The sequence below is a fragment of the Enhydra lutris genome, unplaced genomic scaffold, assembly GCF_002288905.1.
Source record: "Enhydra lutris kenyoni isolate GAN:26980312 unplaced genomic scaffold, ASM228890v2 scaffoldscaffold69, whole genome shotgun sequence".
Classification (NCBI taxonomy): Eukaryota; Metazoa; Chordata; class Mammalia; order Carnivora; family Mustelidae; genus Enhydra; species Enhydra lutris.
The window spans coordinates 3,658,951-3,680,313 of record NW_019154153.1 but is presented as its reverse complement, the minus strand read 5'-3'; the positions used below and the strand labels follow the sequence as shown (position 1 = coordinate 3,680,313).

The 21,363-nt window shown below is 53.7% G+C and overlaps 1 protein-coding gene across 2 annotated transcripts in view; it reads left to right on the top strand.

Moving 5' to 3' along the window:
- The window catches only part of LOC111159829 (IQ motif and Sec7 domain 3), a 102,959-nt gene that overhangs the window by 63,446 nt on the left and 18,150 nt on the right, over positions 1 to 21,363 (top strand). The window contains exons 4-7 of one of the 2 annotated variants that reach the window (XM_022522467.1): positions 1,382 to 2,514; positions 4,356 to 4,517; positions 17,971 to 18,093; positions 18,585 to 18,751. In XM_022522467.1, the coding sequence (XP_022378175.1) occupies positions 1,382 to 2,514; positions 4,356 to 4,517; positions 17,971 to 18,093; positions 18,585 to 18,751 (1,585 nt within the window). Of the gene's footprint in view, positions 1 to 1,381; positions 2,515 to 4,355; positions 4,518 to 17,970; positions 18,094 to 18,584; positions 18,752 to 21,363 lie in introns of those variants that run through there. The other variant, XM_022522468.1, reaches the window with a different exon arrangement.

The following is a 21,363-nucleotide window of genomic DNA, read 5'->3' as shown; positions in this document are numbered from 1 at the left end:
CAGGATTGAGGTCATGCCATTTTACCCGGGATCGTCCCTGGGGGTTGGGGTTGTGCCTGTCAGATTTCCTGGGCTAGAAGTGTGCCTCTGTTGGTCCGGGGGTAAGGGGGCACCCACAGGAAGGGAACCCAGCGGCTGGTGAGCCAATGTGGCTAAAGGTTATTGGCCACAGGGGGAAAGTCTCTTTGGTTCTTTCCTAAGAGGTTTCGATAAGGGAGAAAGAGTGAGAGCATTGCCACGTGATGGGGAGAAACAGCCACAGCAGGAGGACAGAGCTGGAAGGAGGCGAGTAAGGGCCTAGAAGACACACAGGTCCCTTGTCACAAGTTTTCCTGGGTTCACACTGCCCACATGAGGTAACACGTGCCCACCAGCCCCACCCAGCCCCGCCCTGATTGTACAGCTCCTGTTGTTGGGAACAGAGGTGGCCCAAATTATGGAGCATGGTAGCCTGGAGGGACTCCCATTCTTGAAATATCCGTCCACCCACTCCTCTGTCCTCCATATATTAAATTCACATTTATTGAGCATCTACTACGTGCCAGCCCTTGGGCTGGTTATCAGGAACACGTTGATCAATCCCCAATCATCCCCTTATGATGATCCCAGGGTCAGAAATTTCTGCAATGCAGTGATGAGGAAGAAAGGTGAACGGGAGGAGCAGCATTTTTTAAAGCATTCCTGTTTAATTTTTAATTTGTTATTGTTTTAAATGTGCACACAAGTAGAAAGAATAGTGTAGTAAACTTTCAGATAACCACCCCCAGTTCCAACAATTTTTGTTAATATTGTTTCCTCTAACGGTTCCAGTTTTTTTGATGGAGTATTTTAATACAAACTCAAGATCCCGTGTATTTCACCCATAAGGACTTCCATACAGATCTCTGATATGAACGTTTTATTTTTTATTTTTTTAAAATTTTATTTATTTATTTGACAGACAGAGACCACAAGTAGGCAGAGAGGCAGGCAGAGAGAGAGGAGGAAGCAGGCTCCCCGCCGAGCAGAGAGCCCGATGTGGGGCTCGATCCCAGGACTCCGAGATCATGACCCGAGCCGAAGGCAGAGGCTCCAACCCACTGAGCCACCCAGGCGCCCCTGATATGAACGTTTTAAAACAAACACTGCAACAGCAGCTATCTGATCCCCAAATGCAACGCCCTGACCTCTGCCCGCCACCCCACCCCGAAAATCGCCAACCGCTGGGAAGCCAGTCCTACATCCTACACATCTAGGAATCTTGACGAGGATCTGGTATCCCAGGCCGTGACATGCTGGAGTTTCAGACTCTGCCCTTTAGTCCCCCCCCCCCCCCCCCCCCCCCCCCCCGCCCCCGCCCCAGGCCTCACCGCACTCTTCCTCTTCTCTGTTCTTACCGCAGATTGAAATGCTAGAACACAAGTACGGGGGCCACCTCGTGTCCCGGCGCGCCGCTTGCACCATCCAAACCGCCTTCCGCCAGTACCAGCTCAGCAAGAACTTCGAGAAGATCCGCAACTCGCTCCTGGAGAGCCGCCTGCCGCGACGGATCTCCCTGCGCAAAGTCCGCGCGCCCACGGCTGAGAGCCTGGCGGCCGAGAAGGCGCTCATGGAGGGCTACGGCCTCATGGGGCTGCCGCTGGTGCGCTCGCCCTCCCTGCCGCCCACCTTCGCGGGCACGCTCACCGAGCTGGAGGACTCCTTCACCGAGCAGGTGCAGTCCCTGGCCAAGTCCATCGACGACGCGCTCAGCACCTGGAGCCTCAAGACCATGTGCTCCCTGCAGGAGAGCGGCGCCTACCAGCTCCACCAGGCCCTGCACGCGGGCGCGGGGCCGCCAGGCCCAGAGGCCGAGATGCGGGAGCTCGGCAGTGCCCGCCCCGCGCCCGCGCCTGGGGAAGAGACCGCCGAGGCCGCCGGCCTGCCCCAGGGCCACGGCAGCACCCTCATGATGGCTTTCCGGGACGTCACCGTGCAGATCGCCAACCAGAACATCTCTGTCTCCTCCGCCACGGCTCTGTCGGTGGCCAACTGTCTGGGCACGCAGACCGCCCAGACCCCGGCGGAGCCCGCGGCGGGCAAAGCCGAGCACGGAGAGACCCCGGGGCAGGAGGCCTCGGCGGCCACAACCGCGGCTCAGGGGGACGCGCCCGCCGAAAACACGGGCTCAGAGGCCGGAGCCAGCGGGACCCCGAGCACCCACCCGCCTGGGACTGCAGTGGAGGCGGTGGCGGAGGGGGCCGCAGTGGCAGCGGAGGCAGAGGCAGCGGAGGAGGGGACCGGGGAGGTGGGGAAAGGGACTGAGGCCGAGGCCGGCGACAACTCGGAGCCCCTGAGCAGCAGCAGCACGTCCACCAAGTCGGCCAAGTCGGGCTCGGAAGCGTCGGCCTCAGCCTCCAAGGAGGCCCTGCAGGCCATGATCCTGAGCCTGCCACGCTACCACTGCGAGAACCCCGCCAGCTGCAAGTCGCCCACGCTCTCCACCGACACCCTGCGCAAACGGCTCTACCGCATCGGCCTCAACCTTTTCAACATGTGAGTGAGCACCGACTGGGGAGCTCTGGGGCGACCCGGGAAGCTCTTGGTCTGTGGGTAAGGGGCAGGGGCTACAATGACAGGTGAACAGGGTACGGGTTGATTTCCCGCATCATCCCAGCACCCTGCCTGGTGACATTTGTGCCGTACCTGCTCCTCGAGGTGCTGGGTAGGGATGCATGTTTTCTTTTTAATGGTTAACAAATTTATGTTCAGGATTAGGGACAAAACAACACATCAAGCCCATGCTTTCAGTACTATTCCTGCTTACTAGGGCTTGGAAAGCGAGGGAATTGAAAAGAAAATGCAGTATTAAGTAATAGTCCAGGTCGTATGAGGATTGAGCCGAAATCCTTCAGGCAGACCCGGAGCCAGGGAAACAGCATCGTCTCAGGGGGATGATGTCAAGAAGAGAGCAAGGAGGAAAACGAGGAAAGGCAAGGGAGGGCCTGGATGGGTGAGAAAGAAGAGACCTAGCATAAGGAATCTAGGTAAAAGGCAGGAGAAGGACGGGGATAAAAGGGGGCGACAAGGTCGCAGAGGTGGCACAGAAGAGAACAGGAGAAGGAAAGCAGAAAAATGAACAAGGGTTTTGGTTCAAAGTCCCCAGCCAGAGCCCCAGCCAGAACTGACCTTGCAACTAGAATGTAGAGAGCGGGGGCCAGCAGTATACATGCAGCCCTCCCGTGGAAATCCCATCTCCACCCTCCATTCACCCCTTCCTTCAGAGCCCTGAGCCAGGAAATTGAACATCTCTCCCAGCCACGTGTCCGTTCACTTATTCACTCAACTGTTACTTATTGAACCTCGGGCACCGTTGACCATGGAGATGAGTAGGACACATCCCCTGGTCTCCAGAAACTTCTATTCCAGGGAGGAACAGCTACTATTCCCGGCTCACCTTATATAAAACATCTGCAAACTTCCTAACAATATCTAGAGATGGCCTTATTATGCCATTTTACGGAAAAGAAGCAGGCTCACACAAGTAAGGCGAGTTGTGCGCTCACACTCATGCAGACCCTGGGATCCCTCAAGACAGTGGTTCTCAAACTCTCTGTAGTAAAGGACCAGTCTGGGTTTTTACCCACTAAGTGGTGGCTGATACTTTTGTGAAATGCAATAAAAATGAGTTGCTAGAAAAACAATCACATGCTTGGTTATCCCAAAAATGTCAGAGTGCTATAAAATGTTCTAAACGCTTGCCCTCTGTTTCTGTACTTAGCTTTTCCTGAACCAGTCAGATACATTTCAGGGAACAGCATGGATTTGCAGGCCATACTGTGAGCACATTTGCCTAAAAACACAGCACCCACATCCACACGTAGAGACTCGAGCCTGAGAAAGTGAATGATGGAGGGCAGGATTCTTGTGTCCCCTGTGGCCAGTGCGGTAGGAGAGCTCCCCTCTGCTCCCCAGAGCCCTGCTTCTGGGGCGAGTACTGCGTACAGAGGACAGAACACAGACAGGGAGGAAGGGCCTTCGTGGCAAGCCTCCGGGCCTTTCAGGGAAGACAAAAAGAAACCTCTCCACTTGCTCTGGAATTCTCTTCATCTGGCCAGACCTCTCTAACTCCTTCTCTCCCTGTGCTGTCTTCACTCCTTGTGTGTGTATTGGGGTGGGGGGTGGGGGTGTTCAGGAAGACGAGGTTCCTAGGCGAAGCCCCTGGGATAGGGAGCCCGTCTGCAGCGGAAGGAATCCTGGCTTTTCGGTGGAATTCTTCCCAGAAACTTCTGGGAAGCACTTCTGTGGCTTCCCTGGGCTGGAAGAAAGGGAGGAAAGAAGTCGTGGATAGCCTTGGCTCACTCTCTACTTCTTCCCACCTCCAATCCCACCCCCAGAAACCCAGACAAAGGCATCCAGTTCCTGATCTCCCGAGGCTTCATCCCCGACACCCCCATCGGAGTGGCCCACTTCCTGCTCCAGCGCAAGGGCCTCAGCCGGCAGATGATCGGGGAGTTCCTAGGCAACAGCAAGAAGCAGTTCAACCGCGATGTGCTGGAGTGAGTGCCCCTCTTGCCACGCGTGGCCCAGGGTCCCACAGGACACAGGGGAGGGAACAGGACCCCTGGAGTCTGGGACCGTCGCTGTATCTTGACCAGCCTCTGTTTCCCCCTCCTGGGGGGAATTTACTGAGCGGGCTCTGGGCTGGGTCCCACTGAAAGCACCAGGGGTATAGAAATGGTCGAAGGAGACGAAAAGGCCTCCCTCCCTGCTACCCTCTAGGGCCAGAGAGGAGGCCTGGGTCTACACGGGGGCTATCTCTGCCTGGTGAACAGACCCTCAGCCCACCACCTTGCTGCTGTCTGCCCAGCCCCTGAGCCCCCACTGGCTGGCTTGCTCCCCGTGTGGGCTCAGTTTCATATTGGTGGAGGCAAACACAAGTCAGGAAAAGGGAGTTAGATGGAAGGGTTTTAGAGCAAGAAAATGCAGTGATTCCATAAACATACATTTACCACCAAGATCAACAGATGTGGGCAGGATGGGGGCTTGGCTTCGCTAGTGCTCTTGGCTCTGTTCACGCGGAGGCGTGGGCAGGTGAGAGCCGCCGCGTCTGGGGTGGCATCCTTGGGGCCTCGAAGCCACCTTGCCCCTGGCAGAGAGAGAGGGTGAGGCCCTATGAAGGCTGCTCCAGACCCCCTTCTCGAAGGTCACCGTGCTGTTGGAAGCCGCCCCACCTCTCTCCTGCTTTCTCCCTGGGAAGTCAGCCGATGTGTTTCTCGGGGGTTCTGAAACAATCTCTCCCTTTCGTCTTGCTCTTGGAGCAGCAAGGGGCTGCTGTAGGAGGGACAGGGGGCTCCTGCCTGAGGGTTTGGGAGCAGCCTGACTGGCAAGACGGTCACTGTGCCTGGAGCAGGAGCTTGGAGACCTGGCTTCTGTTTACGCAGTAGTCTTGGTGCTGTGTCTTTGGACAAGTCCCTACCCTGGGGGCCTATGGTTCCCTGCCCGTGGACTGGAGGGGGCTGGATTATGAGGGGTCGTCCCGTTGTCCTCTGGAATCCCTGTCACGTTCCTGAATCCACTCAGTCTAACTGAGTACAGTCCGAAGAGCAGGGGCTTGGACACATCTGAGGGACCTTGAAATCCCAGGATTTCGCCCCTTAGTTGACGGAACTCAGTCCCCCCCTATTTGAACAATCAGACCCTCCCCCACTAGTGCTTAAGATGCTCTGAGGGTCTTGCAGAGGAAAATGAATGGATAAGTGTGCTTCCTTCCTCTTCCTTTCTTCTCCCTCTCCCTCGCCACCCCACTTTCTCCTCAGCATCAGCCCTGCTGGGTAGGGTGCCCTGAAGGGATGCCCTGAGGAAATGATAGAAAGAGGAGAAAGATCAAGTTTTCTCTGTCTCCTTCCGCATAGGCTTTCCCTCCATCTAGCTCATCTCTCTGGCCTTTTCATTTGCTTTTGTCCCTGTTCCACACACCCCCGCCCCCGCCACCGCCCTGTTTCCGTGGGAGGGTGAGTGGGCGTGTGCTCTCCTCAACACTTCATTCTCAACACTTCATTCTCCTGGCTCCCCGCGCCCCTGGGGGGCCCTGCTTTGTTGCTCTGCTGGGGGTGGGGGCTTCCTGCTTCACTCCCAGCCCTGACCTCCCCAGTCTCCTCTGCCATCTCCAGTCGCCATGTGGCCTGGCCCTGAAATTCTGACCTGCTAGGTCCACGGTGACCTGGCGCACTGGGAACACGCAGTTTTCCGGCAGCCCCGGTGGTGCGGGCGCCCGGCAGCACAATGCTAACTAATTGCCATCCTCCCTGGGAGACCGAGTGTGTGGGCTGGAGACAGGCAGCCCCGGTGGGGAGGGGCGCCGCTGGGAGCCTGGGACCAGGCTGGCAGCTGAGGTGGGGAGCAGGCTAGGGATGAGGGAGCAGTGTGGTGGCAAGAGAGAGCTGTTCCTGACCTGGCCCGCTCTGAACCCTGGCTCTGCTCCTCTCGTGCTGGGAGGTCTCCTCTGGGCCTCGGTTTCCTTACCTGGAAAGCGAGGGAGAGGGTTGGGCTGTGCCATCTCCAAGGTCCCTTCAACTCCTGTGACTCTGAGATCTTACGTATTCCTCGGTGTCATCATCGCACACTGGGATGGTTGCAGAATCGTTCACCCTAAAGGTCAAGGCCATGCTTTGTCAGACCACCGGGGCATCCCGGGGCATCCCAGAGCAGTCCGTGGGCTCCAGAGCCAGGAGCTCACGGTTCCTGCCACAAACAGCAGTGCCTGCTCCGGGCTGGGAATGAGGCTGCGCTGGGCATTCCTGCGAGTACAGGATGGGGGCAGGGAGGAGCAGGCGTGGCCGTGGCCTCAGGGGAACTCACAGACCCTGGTGTCAGTGGGAGAGATGAGCAGAGGAGGATGGAAAGGGAGACAGGGAACCTCCCGCAGGCCTAGGGGTGTCAGGAGAGTGGAGTGCAGAGCTGAGCCCCCTCCGCCCCAGTGGGTGCTTGGACCCTTGTGCTTTATTCGCCGGCACACCCAGCCTCTGCACAGAAACAGCACCAAAGGGACCCTCTTCACCCAAGTCCGAGTTGCCGCCTGCCTGGCTTGTCTCCTGTAGGGTGTCAGTGGGAGATGGGAGGCAGGAAGGGGGCAGGCACTCACAGGGGAGCCAGATGCTGGGGTTCAGGGGGGTTCCCTGCCACTCAAGCCAGCTCTCCCGCCACCTCTGGGCATCTGCTGCCTCTTCCTTACGCCCACCAGAGAACACACACAATAACAAAGTCACCAGTGCCATTTTGCCCAGGCCGAAAAGGCTTCATTGGGATTCTGCACAGTGTCCCTGCCCCCACCTGGTGACATTCAGCATGTCTCGTCCGTTCTGTACAAAGCTGCTTGCTGAATAAAAGGACATAAATCACCCATCCCCTTGGAGACTGAGACAGCCCCGGCCACAGCACTCTCTGAGATGTAGCTGGACAGGAAGGGGAGAGGGTGGGACGGGAGGGGATGGGGCGGGACCCTGACCCCTACCGCCCACGGGCCTGTGGAGAAAAGGAAGATAGAAGGGGCCAAGCAGAATCCACCTCAGCTGCTGGCCTACGTCTGAGCGCCATGGATTCCGTGACGTCGCCTCCGGAATCTGGCCCTTGCTGCTCTAGGAAGCTGATCTCTTCATCCCTGATTCCATAGCAGATCCGTTCCAAGAAGAAATGTATTTAATCAGGGTGTATTGAATAATAGTAGGAGGCATCCTGAGCTCCAGAGGCCATGTCCATTCCACTGTTTACCTGGGAAGGGTTTGGTTTTTATAAAGGAGAAAAGGGCCTGTTGCCTCGCTTGTCAAATGGGGACAATAGGACCCACGTCATGCAAATTACAGTTTTTTAAAACGCATGTAAAGTGCTTACTTCAGTGACTGAGGCTTAGTCAGTTCTTTACAAATATTAGCTATTTCCATTATTATCTTTCTCACTTGAAAGCACAGGACGGTAGACGCCTCCCCAGCCTGGCCCCGGCCCGGTGGGGGGATCCCTCAGACGCCTCAGGTCTGGTTGGAGATCAGGTCCACTCCCCAGACAGCAAGAACTTGCTGGAGCTTGCTGGGGAGGGAGGGGAGCTCATTTGGGGACCATCCTGCACTCTGAGGAAATCTTCTCTGGTGCTGAGGTGAGAGGGGCCCTGGCGGCCTGGCCTGAGGAGCCAGACATCAGCTGGGGTTAGGATCCTGGGGCACTGGAAGCTTCTCCCTCTCAGTTTTCACATGGCTGGGAAATCTGGCTCTGCTCTATTTCCCTTCTGAAATGTTCGCCTCAGCAGTTTGAAGGCCAGTGGAGGAGGGGAGCGTTCCATGCTGGCTGTGAGCAGGCTCTTTTCTGGGCTGGGTGATCTTTTCTGAGGGGAATCACAGACGCAGGGCGGGTGTGGGTATCTGTCATTTCCGTGGAAGTGCACGGAGGGCAGCTTTTGGGCTGAATTGCCAGAAGGGTTTCCTGGATGTTCCTTCTCTCGCTGCGTCTACTCCGTTTCTTGTTCAATATTAGAATTTGACATTTTAGTCAGATCGCATTATTTCATTTCCTTGGAAATGTGTTGGCCAGAGTGTAACAGATTTGTTCTTCTGAGGGGACATTCAGAAATGAAGACAGATTGCCTGTCCAACTCAACAGGCTGGGAGGTGCTAGCCTTTAGTGGTTAGGAAGAAATTATTTGAGAATGTCCTGCCCACTCTGCCATGGGTAACCTCAGAATGGTTACTTTGTTTCTGGGGAATTCCACCAGGAAGGAGAGAGCAGGCTGGGGCCCAGGCTGACCCTTATAGGTCTGCAGGAGGGTGGAAAGAGGCCCGGGGCAGGCCGGGATAGACTCTGTGTTTATTTCCACTGCTTTAAAAACTTGACACTGCCATCACCCAGCAGGATGGAAGGACAGGGTCTCTTCTTTTTTCTTTTAATTTAATTGTATTTTATTTAAATTAAGTTAATTAGCATATGGTGTATTATTCGTTTTGGAGCTAGAGCTCAGTGACTCATCAGTCACATGTGACACCCAGTGCTCTCTACATCACGTGCCCTCCTTAATGCCCATCGCCCAGTTACCCCATCCCTCCACCCACCACCCCTCCAGCAGCCCTCCGTTTGTTTCCTGAGATTAAGAGTCTCTTATGGTTTTTCTCCCTTCTGATCTCCTCGTTTTATTTTTTCTTCCCTTCCTCAGTGATCTGTTTTGTTTCTTAGATTCCACATATGAATGAAATCATATAATTGTCTTTCTCTGATTGACTTATTTCACTTAGCATAATACCCTCTAGTTCCATCCACGTCATTGCAAATGACGAGATTTCATTTTTTTGATGGATGAGTTATATTCATCCATTGTGTGTGTGTGTGTGTGTGTGTGTGTGTGTTTATTTATTTATACCACATCTTTATCTGTTCATCTGTCGGTGGACATCTGGGCTCTTTACACACTTTGGCTGTTGTGGACATTGCTGCTATAAACATTGGGGTGCAGGTGCCTCTTTGGGTCACTACATTTGTATCTTTGGGTAGTAGTACAATTGCTGGGTCGTAGGGTAGCTCTATTTTTAACTTTTAGAGGAACCTCCACACTGTTTTCCAGAGCAGCTGCACCAGCTTGCATTCCCGCCAACAGTGTAGGAGGGTTCCCCTTTCTCCACTATCTCGCCAACATCTGTCATTTCCTGACTTGTTAACATGAACCATTCTGACCGGTGTGAGGTGACATCTCATTGTGGTTTTGATTTCTATTTCCCTGATGTCACATGATGTTGAGCATTTTTTCATGTGTCTGTTGGTCATTTGTATGTCTTCTTTGGAGAAATGTCTGTTCATGTCCTCTGCCCATTTCTTGATTGGATTATTTTTCTTTGGGTGTTGACTTTGCTAAGTTCTTTATAGATTTTGGATGCTAGCCCTTTATCTGTTAAGACATTTACGAATATCTTCTCCCATTCTTTCAGTTATCTTTTGGTTTTGTTGACTGTTTCCTTTGCTGTGCAAAAGCTTTTTACCTTGATGAAGTCCCAATAGTTCATTTTTGCTTTTGTTTCCCTTGCCTTTGGAGATATGTCTATCAAGAAGTTGCTGTGGCTGAAGTCAAAGCGGTTGCTGCTTGTGTTCTTCTCTAGGATTTTGGTGGATTCTTGACTCACGTTTGGGTCTTTCATCCATTTTTAGTCTATTTTTGTGTGTGGTGAAAGGAAATGGTCCAGTTTCATTCTTCTGCATGTCCAATTTCCCAACACCATGTATCGAAGAGACTTTTTTCCATTGGATATCCTTTTCCACTTTCTCAAATATTAGTTGACCATAGATATGAGGGTCCATTTCTGGGCTCTCTATTCTGTTTCATCGATGTATGTGTCTGTTTTTGTGCCAGTACCATACTGTCTTGATGATACAGCTTTGTAATAGAGCTTGAAGTCCAGCATTGTGATGCCCCCAGCTTTGGTTTTCTTTTTCAATATTCTTTTGGCTATTTGGAATCCTTTCTGGTTCCATAAATTTTAGGATTATTTGTTCCAGCTCTGTGGAAGGGGGTCTCTTCTAAAAGAGAAGCCTTTAGGTTTATGGCCTTGACCCCTCGCCTCTCCAGTGCCCTTTCCCCGACCCCCCACCCCACCATTACACACGTACACAGACAGACAAGAGATTTTCCTTAACAATAACGAGTAATGAACATTTTAGACCCATTTACTCCTGTGTGTAGAGATCTCTGGACTTTAAGTGTGGGGTGAACAAGTCCAATGTTGAGATTCCCTTTGGCTTGGTCACATTAGCGTATAAGTTGGACTTTCACACAAAGATCTACCATCCAGTCCCTTCATGATATTTTGGGCCCTAGCTCTGGAATGTTCTCTCAGTCCCTGTGTGATATTCAGGTGTGCCTTCACCTGGCCACTCTTTTAAGTGGGATTTCTAGGGAGTAGGATTCTAGGGAAGGGGCTTCCTAGGATTACACTACCCTGGGGCTTGTAGGAGGGTCAGCTGTGAGTGAGTAGGCTGTGAGATGTAACAGTGACAGCTCACATATATCACGCATTCACTGTGTGCCAGCTGGCACTGGGCTAAGACCCATACGTGCAAAATCTCATCCCATCTCTCAGCAGCTCTGTTAGGTGAGTGCTATTAATCTGTGCCAAATGAAGGAACCAAGGAACAGAGAGGGTAGGTAATTTGCCCACAGTCACAGAGCTAACCAATGGCTGAGATCTGAAGGCAGGCAGAATGGGTCTACAACCTGAGCCCATAGCCCGACACCATCCTTCCTCTCTGCCTCATCTCAAGGCAAGTGTGGTCCAGATGACCTCAGTTGTGAAATGCGGTGCAGGAAGGCCCCTTACACGGCCTGCTTGTCCAGCCCTCTCATTTCACCCAAGCAGGAAGAGAGGCCCAGAGAGAAGAAATGACTAGTCCCCTGGCCAGTGGCAAATTGAACAAAATCAGGTACTCCTACATCCCTTGACCCACGTTTGTTGGCTCTGCTCATCCGAGAAGAAAGCAAAACTGAGAAACGGATCCGTACATCTCGGGTCTGAGCTGGATCAAGTTTCCTCTCTCCCCGATAGGTGGATATTTTTAAGAGTTAGTGAATGAACATCTAGAGGTGAAATTTCAGGCAGAGTTAACTGCTGATGGTGGAAAGGGTCTCAATCCCTATGCTAGAAGGGACTTCAAATTCACTTACTCACTTGGTATGTCAATTCAGGCTGGGTCTCCAGGTACATAATGAAAACCTTCATCTCTGAAGCTTTGTTATGTAGCTTTACATACACGGTCTCTTTTAAAACTCAGAACCACCCGTCCACTAGAGGTCCTAGGAGTCAGCTCCATTCTATAGGTGGAAAAAAATGAGGCATGGAGAGTCTAGGTGACCTGAACCGAGAGGCTTAATGATGGAAGCAAGATTCAGCCTCGAGGGTGTCTGACACCAAAGGCCTGACTTCCCGTGCTGCCCATTCTTAATACCCTGGAGCAGTGGTTCTCAAAGTGGGGTCCCCGGAACAGCAGCAGCAGCAGCATCACCTGGAAAACTGTTAGAGATATCAATTCTCAGACTCCACCCCAGACCCATGGAGTCAGAACTCCGAGGGCAGCAACGGTGGGTTCACCAGCCAGCCAGGTGGTTCGGAGGCACACTCAAGTCGGAGAATCCCTGGCAAGTGGGGATGCTGGCCGGCTTAGCGAAGGGAGAGTCCCCCCCTCAAGCATCCACACTGGCTTTGAGTTCATTCGGGTTGTTTCAACTTCGTTCTTTTGGTTCCTGAGTCCCCAACGTGTGACCGGCAGCCATCCCTTTTGAGGACCTCCCAGATGAGACTCTCTTTGTCCCCATGTCGTCACCAGGGATGCTGGCAGGTCCTCCTGCATCAGCTTCCCTCTGTTCTATTTTCTGAGCCACATCACACTTTTCCAAAAAGCCTTGACCTTTGTTGGGCATGTTATGAGTTCTGCCTCACAAAAATAACTCTCTGGCGGATGGGGATATTTTTAATTGAATTGTATGAGCCAAGAACTGCAGAAATAAAACCAAGGTTCCTACATCCCGTGGCAGTGGGCGGTTTCATCTTCCATCCTAATCCTGGAGCCCAGACTCAGTCCCCGCCTCGAGCACCAGGGCCCCCCCTGCTGTCTGCGGGCGCTGCGCTCTCGCACCTCTTCTGAGCTCAGCCCGAACCTCACCTTCCAGATCTCTGCTGTCTCTTCTGGCCAATTAAAAATCCCTGCTGCTATCATTACCTATTTTCAGCTCCCAGTCAGTTCCTTTGTCTGCCAGACACAGTCTTGCTATCGTAAAAGAAAAAAAAAAAAAAGTTGAGATGACGAAATTCATTTTGCTCACAGTCGTATACGATGCTTCATCTCCTTGCAACACAAACCGCTTTGATGCACAGATCAGTATTAACAAACCATTTTCTGCAAGGCTGTACCTGTTTATACAGATGCAGGGAACATCTGTGCTTCTGCTCCCCACAGCCCCTGGGAGGGGCTTGCACAGGAAAGAGAGGGAGGGAGGCCCGAGCAGAAGCTCCAACTCTCATGATCCACTCACTCGCTGATCGGAGGCCCCACCCTGGGCAGGTGCAGGCAGGCTCTGCTGGAAGCGGCTTAATGGGCACCAGTTTGCCCGGCTTCTCGTCACTCACTTGCTCGCGCTGCGGCTGAAGGCAGTGGGAAGCCTGTGCCCGCCACACTGCCTGACTGACTGCCTGCGGTCTGGCATCCACAGGGCCGTTTCCTAGGCAGCTCTACCCCGTCTAGGGGGCAGCTCCAGATGATCTTGGCAAAGCAGGCCCAGCAATCCTGAGCCACTGGGCAGAGCTCCCAGAGGCTCAGGCCACTGGGCTCCCTCCCTAGCTGAGCACACGCTCCAGGTCCCATTCATTCTCCCAGCTGGTCTCTCACTCACGCATTCATTCATCCCAGAAACGGTTATTGAATTCATATGCACGCCAGGCACGCAGAGAGTGAGAGGCTCCCGCTGGAAGGGGCGCGGAGCCGGGTGCGAAGACAGGCAGATAAATGTTACGGCACAAGGGACAACGGCGGCGGTAGACAGAGGACTGTCCGGGAGGCCAGGGCGGTCCAGGAGGACTCCTGGAGAGATGGACAGCTCACCAGGGACGTTGAGGTTGGGGCTGGGCAGCAGGAAGAAGGACAGAGTGTACAAAAGTGTCAGGCTTCAGACCCAGACTGCAGGAGGGGAAGCCAATATATGGAAGGGGCAGGAGAAGCTGGGCAGAAGTTGGGGTTTGCTTGGCCCCGAAACTGGGGCTTCAGACTACGGATGTGGGAAGGCTTGGGAAAAAAATAGAAGCAGAGGAGTGAGTGACAGGACCAAATGGGTGTCCTTGAAGGATTGTTCTGGAACATGACTTGGAGGCAGGGAGGCTGGTTAGGAGGCCATCGCAGGCACAGTCCTGGGGAGAAATGTTGAGACTCTGAGCTCAAGCAGTGGCCACGGAAGGGAGAAGTAGGCGGGGCCGGGAGGCGTGGCCAGGCAGGTGCGGGGTGGGGGTGGGTAGCTGATCCAAGGAACAGCCTCCATAGCGGCTGAGATTTCAGAACCCTCCCTCTTAGCATATGAATTTGTTTGTGCTTCAAGCTCTCTAGGGTAATTTGTGAAATTATACCAAATAAACATGTGCATATTTTCAGTTTGGGAAGGGAGATGCTGGGGTCGGGAACATTTGATCTGAAGAATCCCTCAAACCAGGTATTATCAAATATTTACCGAGAACAAGCTGAAATATTAAATAGCCACTGAAACATGACGTGTGTGCAGGCTGACTTCCCTGCAAGACATGCCAGCGCAGCCTGTGGGCTTGTGAGTGTGCCCGGACCAGCTCTGACTGCCATTCAGACCAGAGCACCCCAATGAGGTCAACAGTGAGAACTCAGAAGTTGGTTGGCTTCGATCAAATGCACAGTTGGTTGTTTACTTGGCCCCCCTGGATTCAGCAACGTTGTCTCTTATTAAAAATACAAATCAACCAAAAAGAAAATTAACTAGTTAGTGACGAATAATAACATGGAAAGGGGGAATTCATCATAACAGATACACACGTACAAGTGGTGGCAGGGGACATTCAGAGCCACAGTGATGGATGAGGCCACCTCGACAGAGGTGTTAAGAGGGAGAAGGGAGACTGGTGGCCGGCCCTAAGTTGGAGGCCAAGGGAGGGAGGCTCTGGGTGGAGGAGGGGCACCCTCAGAGATGAAAGAGTCAACCAAGGGGAGGGTGGTGTGAGGAGAGCGGGAGAGAGGAGTGTTTCAAGAAGGGAACAATGAACAATGTCCATGCCACCAAGAGGCTGGTAGGATGAGAAGCTGGTGCCATTGGACATGGCAACGAGGCAGCCAGCATGGCCTTGACAAGAGAAGTTTTAATGGAATGCTGGGGTAGATGCTTGGCTGGAGTGGGTTGAAAAGTGAATGGGATTGAGGAAGTACAGACAGCATGGGTAGGGACACCTTCCAGAATTTTGGCTCCGAAGAAGAGTAGAGAGAAGTGGTAGCGACGAGAGGCAAAGAAGAGTCAAGGCAGGGTCCTAATTTGTGAAATAGGAAAGAGAAGACTCGGGGTACTAAGGGGGATGATTTAGTAGACACTAAGTTGGTACTACCGGCAAGACCATCTCAGACTGAATGTGTCTCAACTGGCAGTCTCAATCTCTCCTCCTGCCTCTGAGTCCACCTCATCTGGACTCCACTTAAAAATTAGCACCACCAGCCCTCAGGCCAGAGCTCTGAGCTAAGAACAGTCTTTAGTAAATGTGAGTGAAGAGGCCATGTCCCCCACTGGTCTTGGACCCCCGCCCCCTTAGAGTGGAGAGGTCCTGCTGGGGGAAGAGGCCTCACAGGAGCAGGAAGCATGGGGCAAGCCCCTTTGTGGTCTCAGTTTTGCCTTCTGCAAAATGGGGAGATTATACGCCAGACAGGACCACGCAGAAATGTGTGATGGTTTTGACCTTAAAGATCCTCTAAGAGGAGAGACAGTCATGGGCTGTCCTGGGTGGACGCAGCAGGATGGGTTTGGAAAACTGTCAGTCTGCACCTCACAGGGATTCCAGAGTGGCAAAGAAGGATAGGGAAGGGGTGATTTTACAGTAGACCCAGCAAAATAAGAGAGACCATGGGAAAGAGGGAGAGAAGAGGAGAGGCAGAGGAGGTCGCCATGCAGGCTGAGCTGGCCCTTCGGGAGAGAAAAAAGCATCATGCTGAGTGGAGGGACAAAGGTTTGGGTGATTGCAGGATGGCCGAGGCTCTAAGGTGAGGGTCCACTGGGGCAGGCTTGTCAGGAGAGAACACAGCCTGGACTAGCTAGCTGCCCCAGGCGGCACAGTCCCCACCAGGAAGACCCCCGGTGGTCCCCTGGGGTGAGGGAGAGAAGCAGCCCGTCATTGCCCGCTCTGTATTCCAACGCCAGCCAGGAACGCCGCTGCTGACTGTGGCCCTCTCTGCTTCTGGGTCTTTCTCAGAGAGTGAGGGCCGTCCTGAGCGCTTACCTGGCTTGGACCCCAAGTCTCCAGAGAGGAAGGCATTTGTCTTCTCGGGGATGGTAATGCCCTACCACCATTCAGAACAGCTTCTTCCCTGCCATCTGGGGTTTGGCAGAACACACTGAGATTTTTTTCCCCTCGGGATCTGAGAGCCCCAGGACACCATCAGCCCATCGAACACTGATGCCCCATGGTGGCAATCCTCCCGGGAGGAAGGCGCGAAATAAGTGCGCACATGCGTGTGCGTGCGTGCGTGTGTGCGTAGGGGCTCTGCATCTGTGTCTTCCTCCTCCCATTGTCCCCTCACCACCACCCTGCAAAGCAGCCCCTGACAGCCTGACGGGGGACCTGTGTGCTCCCGGGAGCTGCTGCCTGGTGGCCCATGAGTTTCTGGATTCGCCTTTTCCTAAAAGCCTCCACAAGGGCTGGACCCGCTCCTTCCCTGGCCCTCAGTTCAGCCATTGATTTTCAGGTTTTTAAGAATCGCCTGGAGAGCTTGTGAAAAATGCTGATTGCCAGGTCTCACCTCCGCATATTCTAGCCGGTAGATCTGGGATGGGCCTCAGGGGTCTGCGTTTTACCAAGCCATCTCACAATTCTTACAAGGGGCCCTGGAGGACCTGGGGTGTAGACTCCCCACCCCACGGCCCAGGCGATCTCTCACAAAGTCCTCCCTCACCCCCCCCCCCCGCCCCCCCCATTACCCATCCCCTTCCCCCGCCTCCCGGGTGGCCTGTGGCCGATTTACTCAGCACTCCCAGTCTGCGGCTGGCATTTCCACCTGGCTGAGTCTCGGGCTCTGGGCTCATTACTGGAGCTCTCAGCCGCAGCCCCGAGCGAGCCAGTGAGCGGGCTGCCGGTCACCTGAGTGAAGGCCGGGAAACTAGGCCATCGTGCTTGGCCGAGCAGATCCCACTTTCTCCCAGCTGCTCCACTATCTCCTTCAGCTGCCCTCGCCCCCTGCCATGGTGCCTGGGGCCTCCCACCCCCTCAGAGGCCTGAGGCACCCACCCCCTCAGAGCGGTGGGACAGAAGGCACAGAGGCTCTGGGAAAGACAGTGCAGAGGGCCTCAGAGGCCCCGCAGCAGTGGGATGGACAGACTGATGGGGCAAGTCCTGGGCAGCAGCTGGGCGCCTGGCCGGGGCACCAGGGGCCAGCCTGGGGTCCTCTGGGTTTGGCCAGCGTGGGGCAGCCCACCCCCCCCACACACACCCAGGCCTCCCTGTCCAGTCTGTGGTGTTCTCCACCTCCATGCCCTGTTACTTTCCACCTCTCTCTCTCCTCTCCTTCCTCTCTTTGTCTGTCTTTTTCCCTGTCTCTCGCCGTCTCTGTCTCTTCTGTCTCTGTCTCTCCCCTGTTTTGTGGGTCTTTCTTGCTTCCCTGTTCATCTCCTTGCCCTTATTTTTCTGTCTCTCTTGCCTTCTCTGTCTCTCTGTCTTTGTCCTCCCTGTCTTTCTCACCAGACTCTGTATCCTCTGCGTCTCTCTGTCTCCATCCCCGTCCCCGCCCTGCCCTTGCCTCCCGGGCTCTAGCTCCTGGTCCCCTCACTGCCGGTCCGCACCGGTTCACCTCCTCCGACCAGCCTTGTGGCCTGGGTCAATCATGCACAATCCCTAACTCCCGACTGTGCTGGGCTGGGGGTCACTTGGATGTGGGCCCCATGATGCTGCTCTCAGGGCTCACCTGCCACCTGGGGAGGACCTAGGGAAGAGGTAACACGCTGCTGAGAAATCAAGAGTGGCCTCTCCCTGGGTTAGACCCAGAGGCTTCCACCACCAGCTGCCCTCTGGGGGGTTTTCAAAGGAAAGCCCCCGAGGGTGGGGCGATTTGGCCTAGGAGGCCCCTCCTGATTGGCCACGGGGACCCCAGCCCCGCCCCCAGCAGGGCGGGCTGTCCAGGGGGGTAGGGAAGGTGCACCTTGCACACTGCTCCTCAGTTTCTTTGGGTTGAGGGAGGTTCAGGGGCCGACCTCTCCTCAAGACCCCTCCCCTCCTCCCCCGCCCCCAGCTGCGTGGTGGACGAGATGGACTTCTCCAGCATGGAGCTGGACGAGGCCCTGCGGAAGTTCCAGGCTCACATCCGCGTGCAAGGGGAGGCCCAGAAGGTGGAGCGGCTCATAGAGGCCTTCAGGTAGGACCCCCTTCTGTAGCCTCCCTCCCCTCCCCCAGCCCTCAGAACACATGCCTGGGGTCACGGGGGACGGGAGATTCTGGGGGGGGGGGCGGTTAGTGCAGGGTTGGGGAGAAGCACTCCTGGTGAGGCAGCGGGGGTGGTGGGCTGGGTGGGATGGAGGGAAGGGAAGAAAAGGGACAGGAGCCCTCAGCCCCTGAGCTCGCTAAGCTGGAGTAGCGCCGGGCTCCCCAAGTGGACTGCGGGCTTCTCCCTCATCCCGTGTCTGTGCAAGGTGATGGGCTCCACGGGTGTGCGACACCTGCCCCGTCCTCTCAGTGGAGAAGAGGACCAGGCTACAGGGAAGCCAACCACCATTACGGACCGGATGCCCTTGGGGAACCAGCTTACAGGCCCCAACAGCCCCCAGTCTCTGGAGCTCAGGGACTGGGGGATGAGGATTTGGGGGGAGAGGACGTAACTGGGCATCCCATTCCATGTTCCCCCAACAGCCAGCGCTATTGCATGTGCAACCCCGAGGTGGTGCAACAATTCCACAACCCCGACACCATCTTCATTCTTGCCTTCGCCATTATCCTCCTCAACACCGACATGTACAGTCCCAACATCAAGCCTGACCGCAAGATGATGCTGGAGGACTTTATCCGAAACCTGCGAGGTGAGGAGGAGGGGTAGGAGGGGTGAGACCACAGCTCGGACCCCCATCTGTTCAGCCTTAATTCTGTGAGCCTGAGTCCACTGGAGATGGTCACCCCAGCAGCCAAGGGCACGGGGACGCTGCTGTCTGGTCTTGGTCACACACAGCAATCTGGGAAGGCTGCTTGAGTGCCAGGCATCTGGTCAGTTTCCAGGAGCCATTGCCACCGTCCTAGACCTTGGACGGTACCCCTTGCCCTCCACGGAACGCCCTCCATGGGCTGACCTCTAGGTGCGGCACCACAGCCAGTGCCGGGGTATACCAGCCCTTCCCCTGCACAACATACAATGACATTTAGGTCTTAGGTCTGCTTACATCCGCCTTGCAGATAATGTCATGCAGCCACCAGCCAAGTCCTTCCCTAAATGACACAGTGCAGCCCCTGGCAGGGAACAGAACAAAGCTGGCAGGACGGGATGTGTGCTCAACTGGTTTTTTTTCTTTTCTAGCATTTAAGAAATCAAAAGCCATACATGCACATAATTTAATGAAGTCAAGTAATTCCACAAGGCTTGCTACAAAGTTCATCCCTACCCCTGTCACCACTCTCCTTCCTCAGAAGCAACCAATCTCAATTTTGTTTTGCTGTTTATTGTGTGTCTTCTATAGCGCTAAACAACATGCTTCTGCTTCTTTTCTTGTGCCTTTTTTCTAATTAGTATAAAAGCCGACTGTAGGGGCACCTGGGTGGCTCAGTGGGTTAAAGCCTCTGCCTTCGGCTCAGGTCAGGATCTCAGGGTCCTGGGATCGAGCCCCACATCGGGCTCTCTGCTCAGCAGGGAGCCTGCTTCCTCCTCTCTCTCTGCCTGTCGCTCTGCCTACTCGTGATCTCTGTCTGTCAAGTAAATAAATAAAATCTTAAAAAAAAAAAAAGCGGACTGTAAGGTGTATAAATCTGAGGGCTTGAGGAATGCTTGAATGTATGAATATACACGTGTGGGATCACAGCCAGCTCACGATCTAGATCATTTCCCTGACCCCAGGACAGCCTCTCCCGTCCTGTCCCATTCAGCACCCCTGCCCGAGGGCCAACTCTCCTAACTGCCATCCCCGCGACCAGCTGGGCCAGTTCATGAACTTCTTACAGGTGGGATTAAATAGTACACACACTTTGGTTCCTTTTATACTTTTATTCTTTTTATATGAGACTTGTTCATTTTTTAAATTTTAAGTATTATTAATTTCTCTCTTAATCGGTTCAGGCTGCTGTAACAAAATATCACAGACTGGGTAGATGATAACAGACATTTATTTCATACTGTTCTGCCCGCTAGGCCACCCAAGATCAAGGCGCTGGCCAAGTTGGTGTTTGGTGAGCACCCACTTCCTGATTCTGGCTGGGCCCGTCCAGCTGTGTGCTCACATGGCGGAAGGGGTGCGGAGCTCTTTGTTGTTGTTTTTTTTTTAATGACACTAATCCCACTTATGAGAACTCTATCTTTATGACTTCCACACTTTCTAAAGGCCCCACCTCCTCATGCCATCCGTTTTGAGGCTTAGGATTCCAACCTATGCATGGGGAAAGGGGACACGAACATTCGGACCACGGCCATCTCCTGTTGCAGAATCCAAGGATTAGCTCTCTTTCATCCACCATCCCCAGCCTGCCGCACTAAGACGACACTGCGTTTATGTTATTAAGACCTAAACACAGTCCAAAGCTGAGTCTTGAAGTATGTCATGATTACAAAGTCTTTTTATTTCTGCTTTCCTTGGAGTGAAGTGAGCACTTGTGTTCTTCCCTTTGCTTAGCTCTTTAGGTACACGCTACTGATTCCTCTCCAAATTCCCCATCCTAAGTATCATGTCCCTCTTAACCCATTGAGCCCAGGGAGGTCTTCTTCTTGGAGTCTCCCTCCCAGAGCCTCTAGCTGCTCCAGTCTGTTTGGGATCCCCTCCTCCATCATCTGGGGCCTCCCTTCACCTTGCGTCTGTGTTCGGTCCATAGATCCTAGATTTTATGGCTTGCTCATTTCTTTTTTTTTTTTTTATTTTTTATTAACATATAATGTATTATTAGTCCCAGGGGTACAGGTCTGTGAATCGTCAGGTTTACACACTTCACAGCACTCACCATAGCACATACCCTCCCCAGTGTCCATAACCCCAACCACCCTCTCACTACCCCCCTCCTCCCAGCAACCCTCAGTTTGTTTTATGAGATTAAGAGTCTCTTATGGTTTGTCTCCCTCCCGATCCCATCTTGTTTTTCCTTCCCTACCTCCCAAGCCCCCAACTTTGCTTCTCAAATTCCTCATATCAGGGAGATCATATGATAATTGTCTTTCTCTGACTGACTTATTTCGCTCAACATAAATACCCTCTAGTTCCATCCATCTCATTGCAAATTGCAAGATTTCATTTCTTTTGATGGCTGCATAGTATTCCATTGTATATATATACCACATCTTCTTTATCCATTCATCTGTTGATGGACATCTAGGTTTTTTCCACAGTCTGGCTACTGTGGACATTGCTGCTATAAACATTCGGGTGCCCGTGCCCCTTCGGATCACTACACTTATATCTTTAGTTGTAAATACCCAGTAGTGGTTTGCTTATTTCTAATTCAC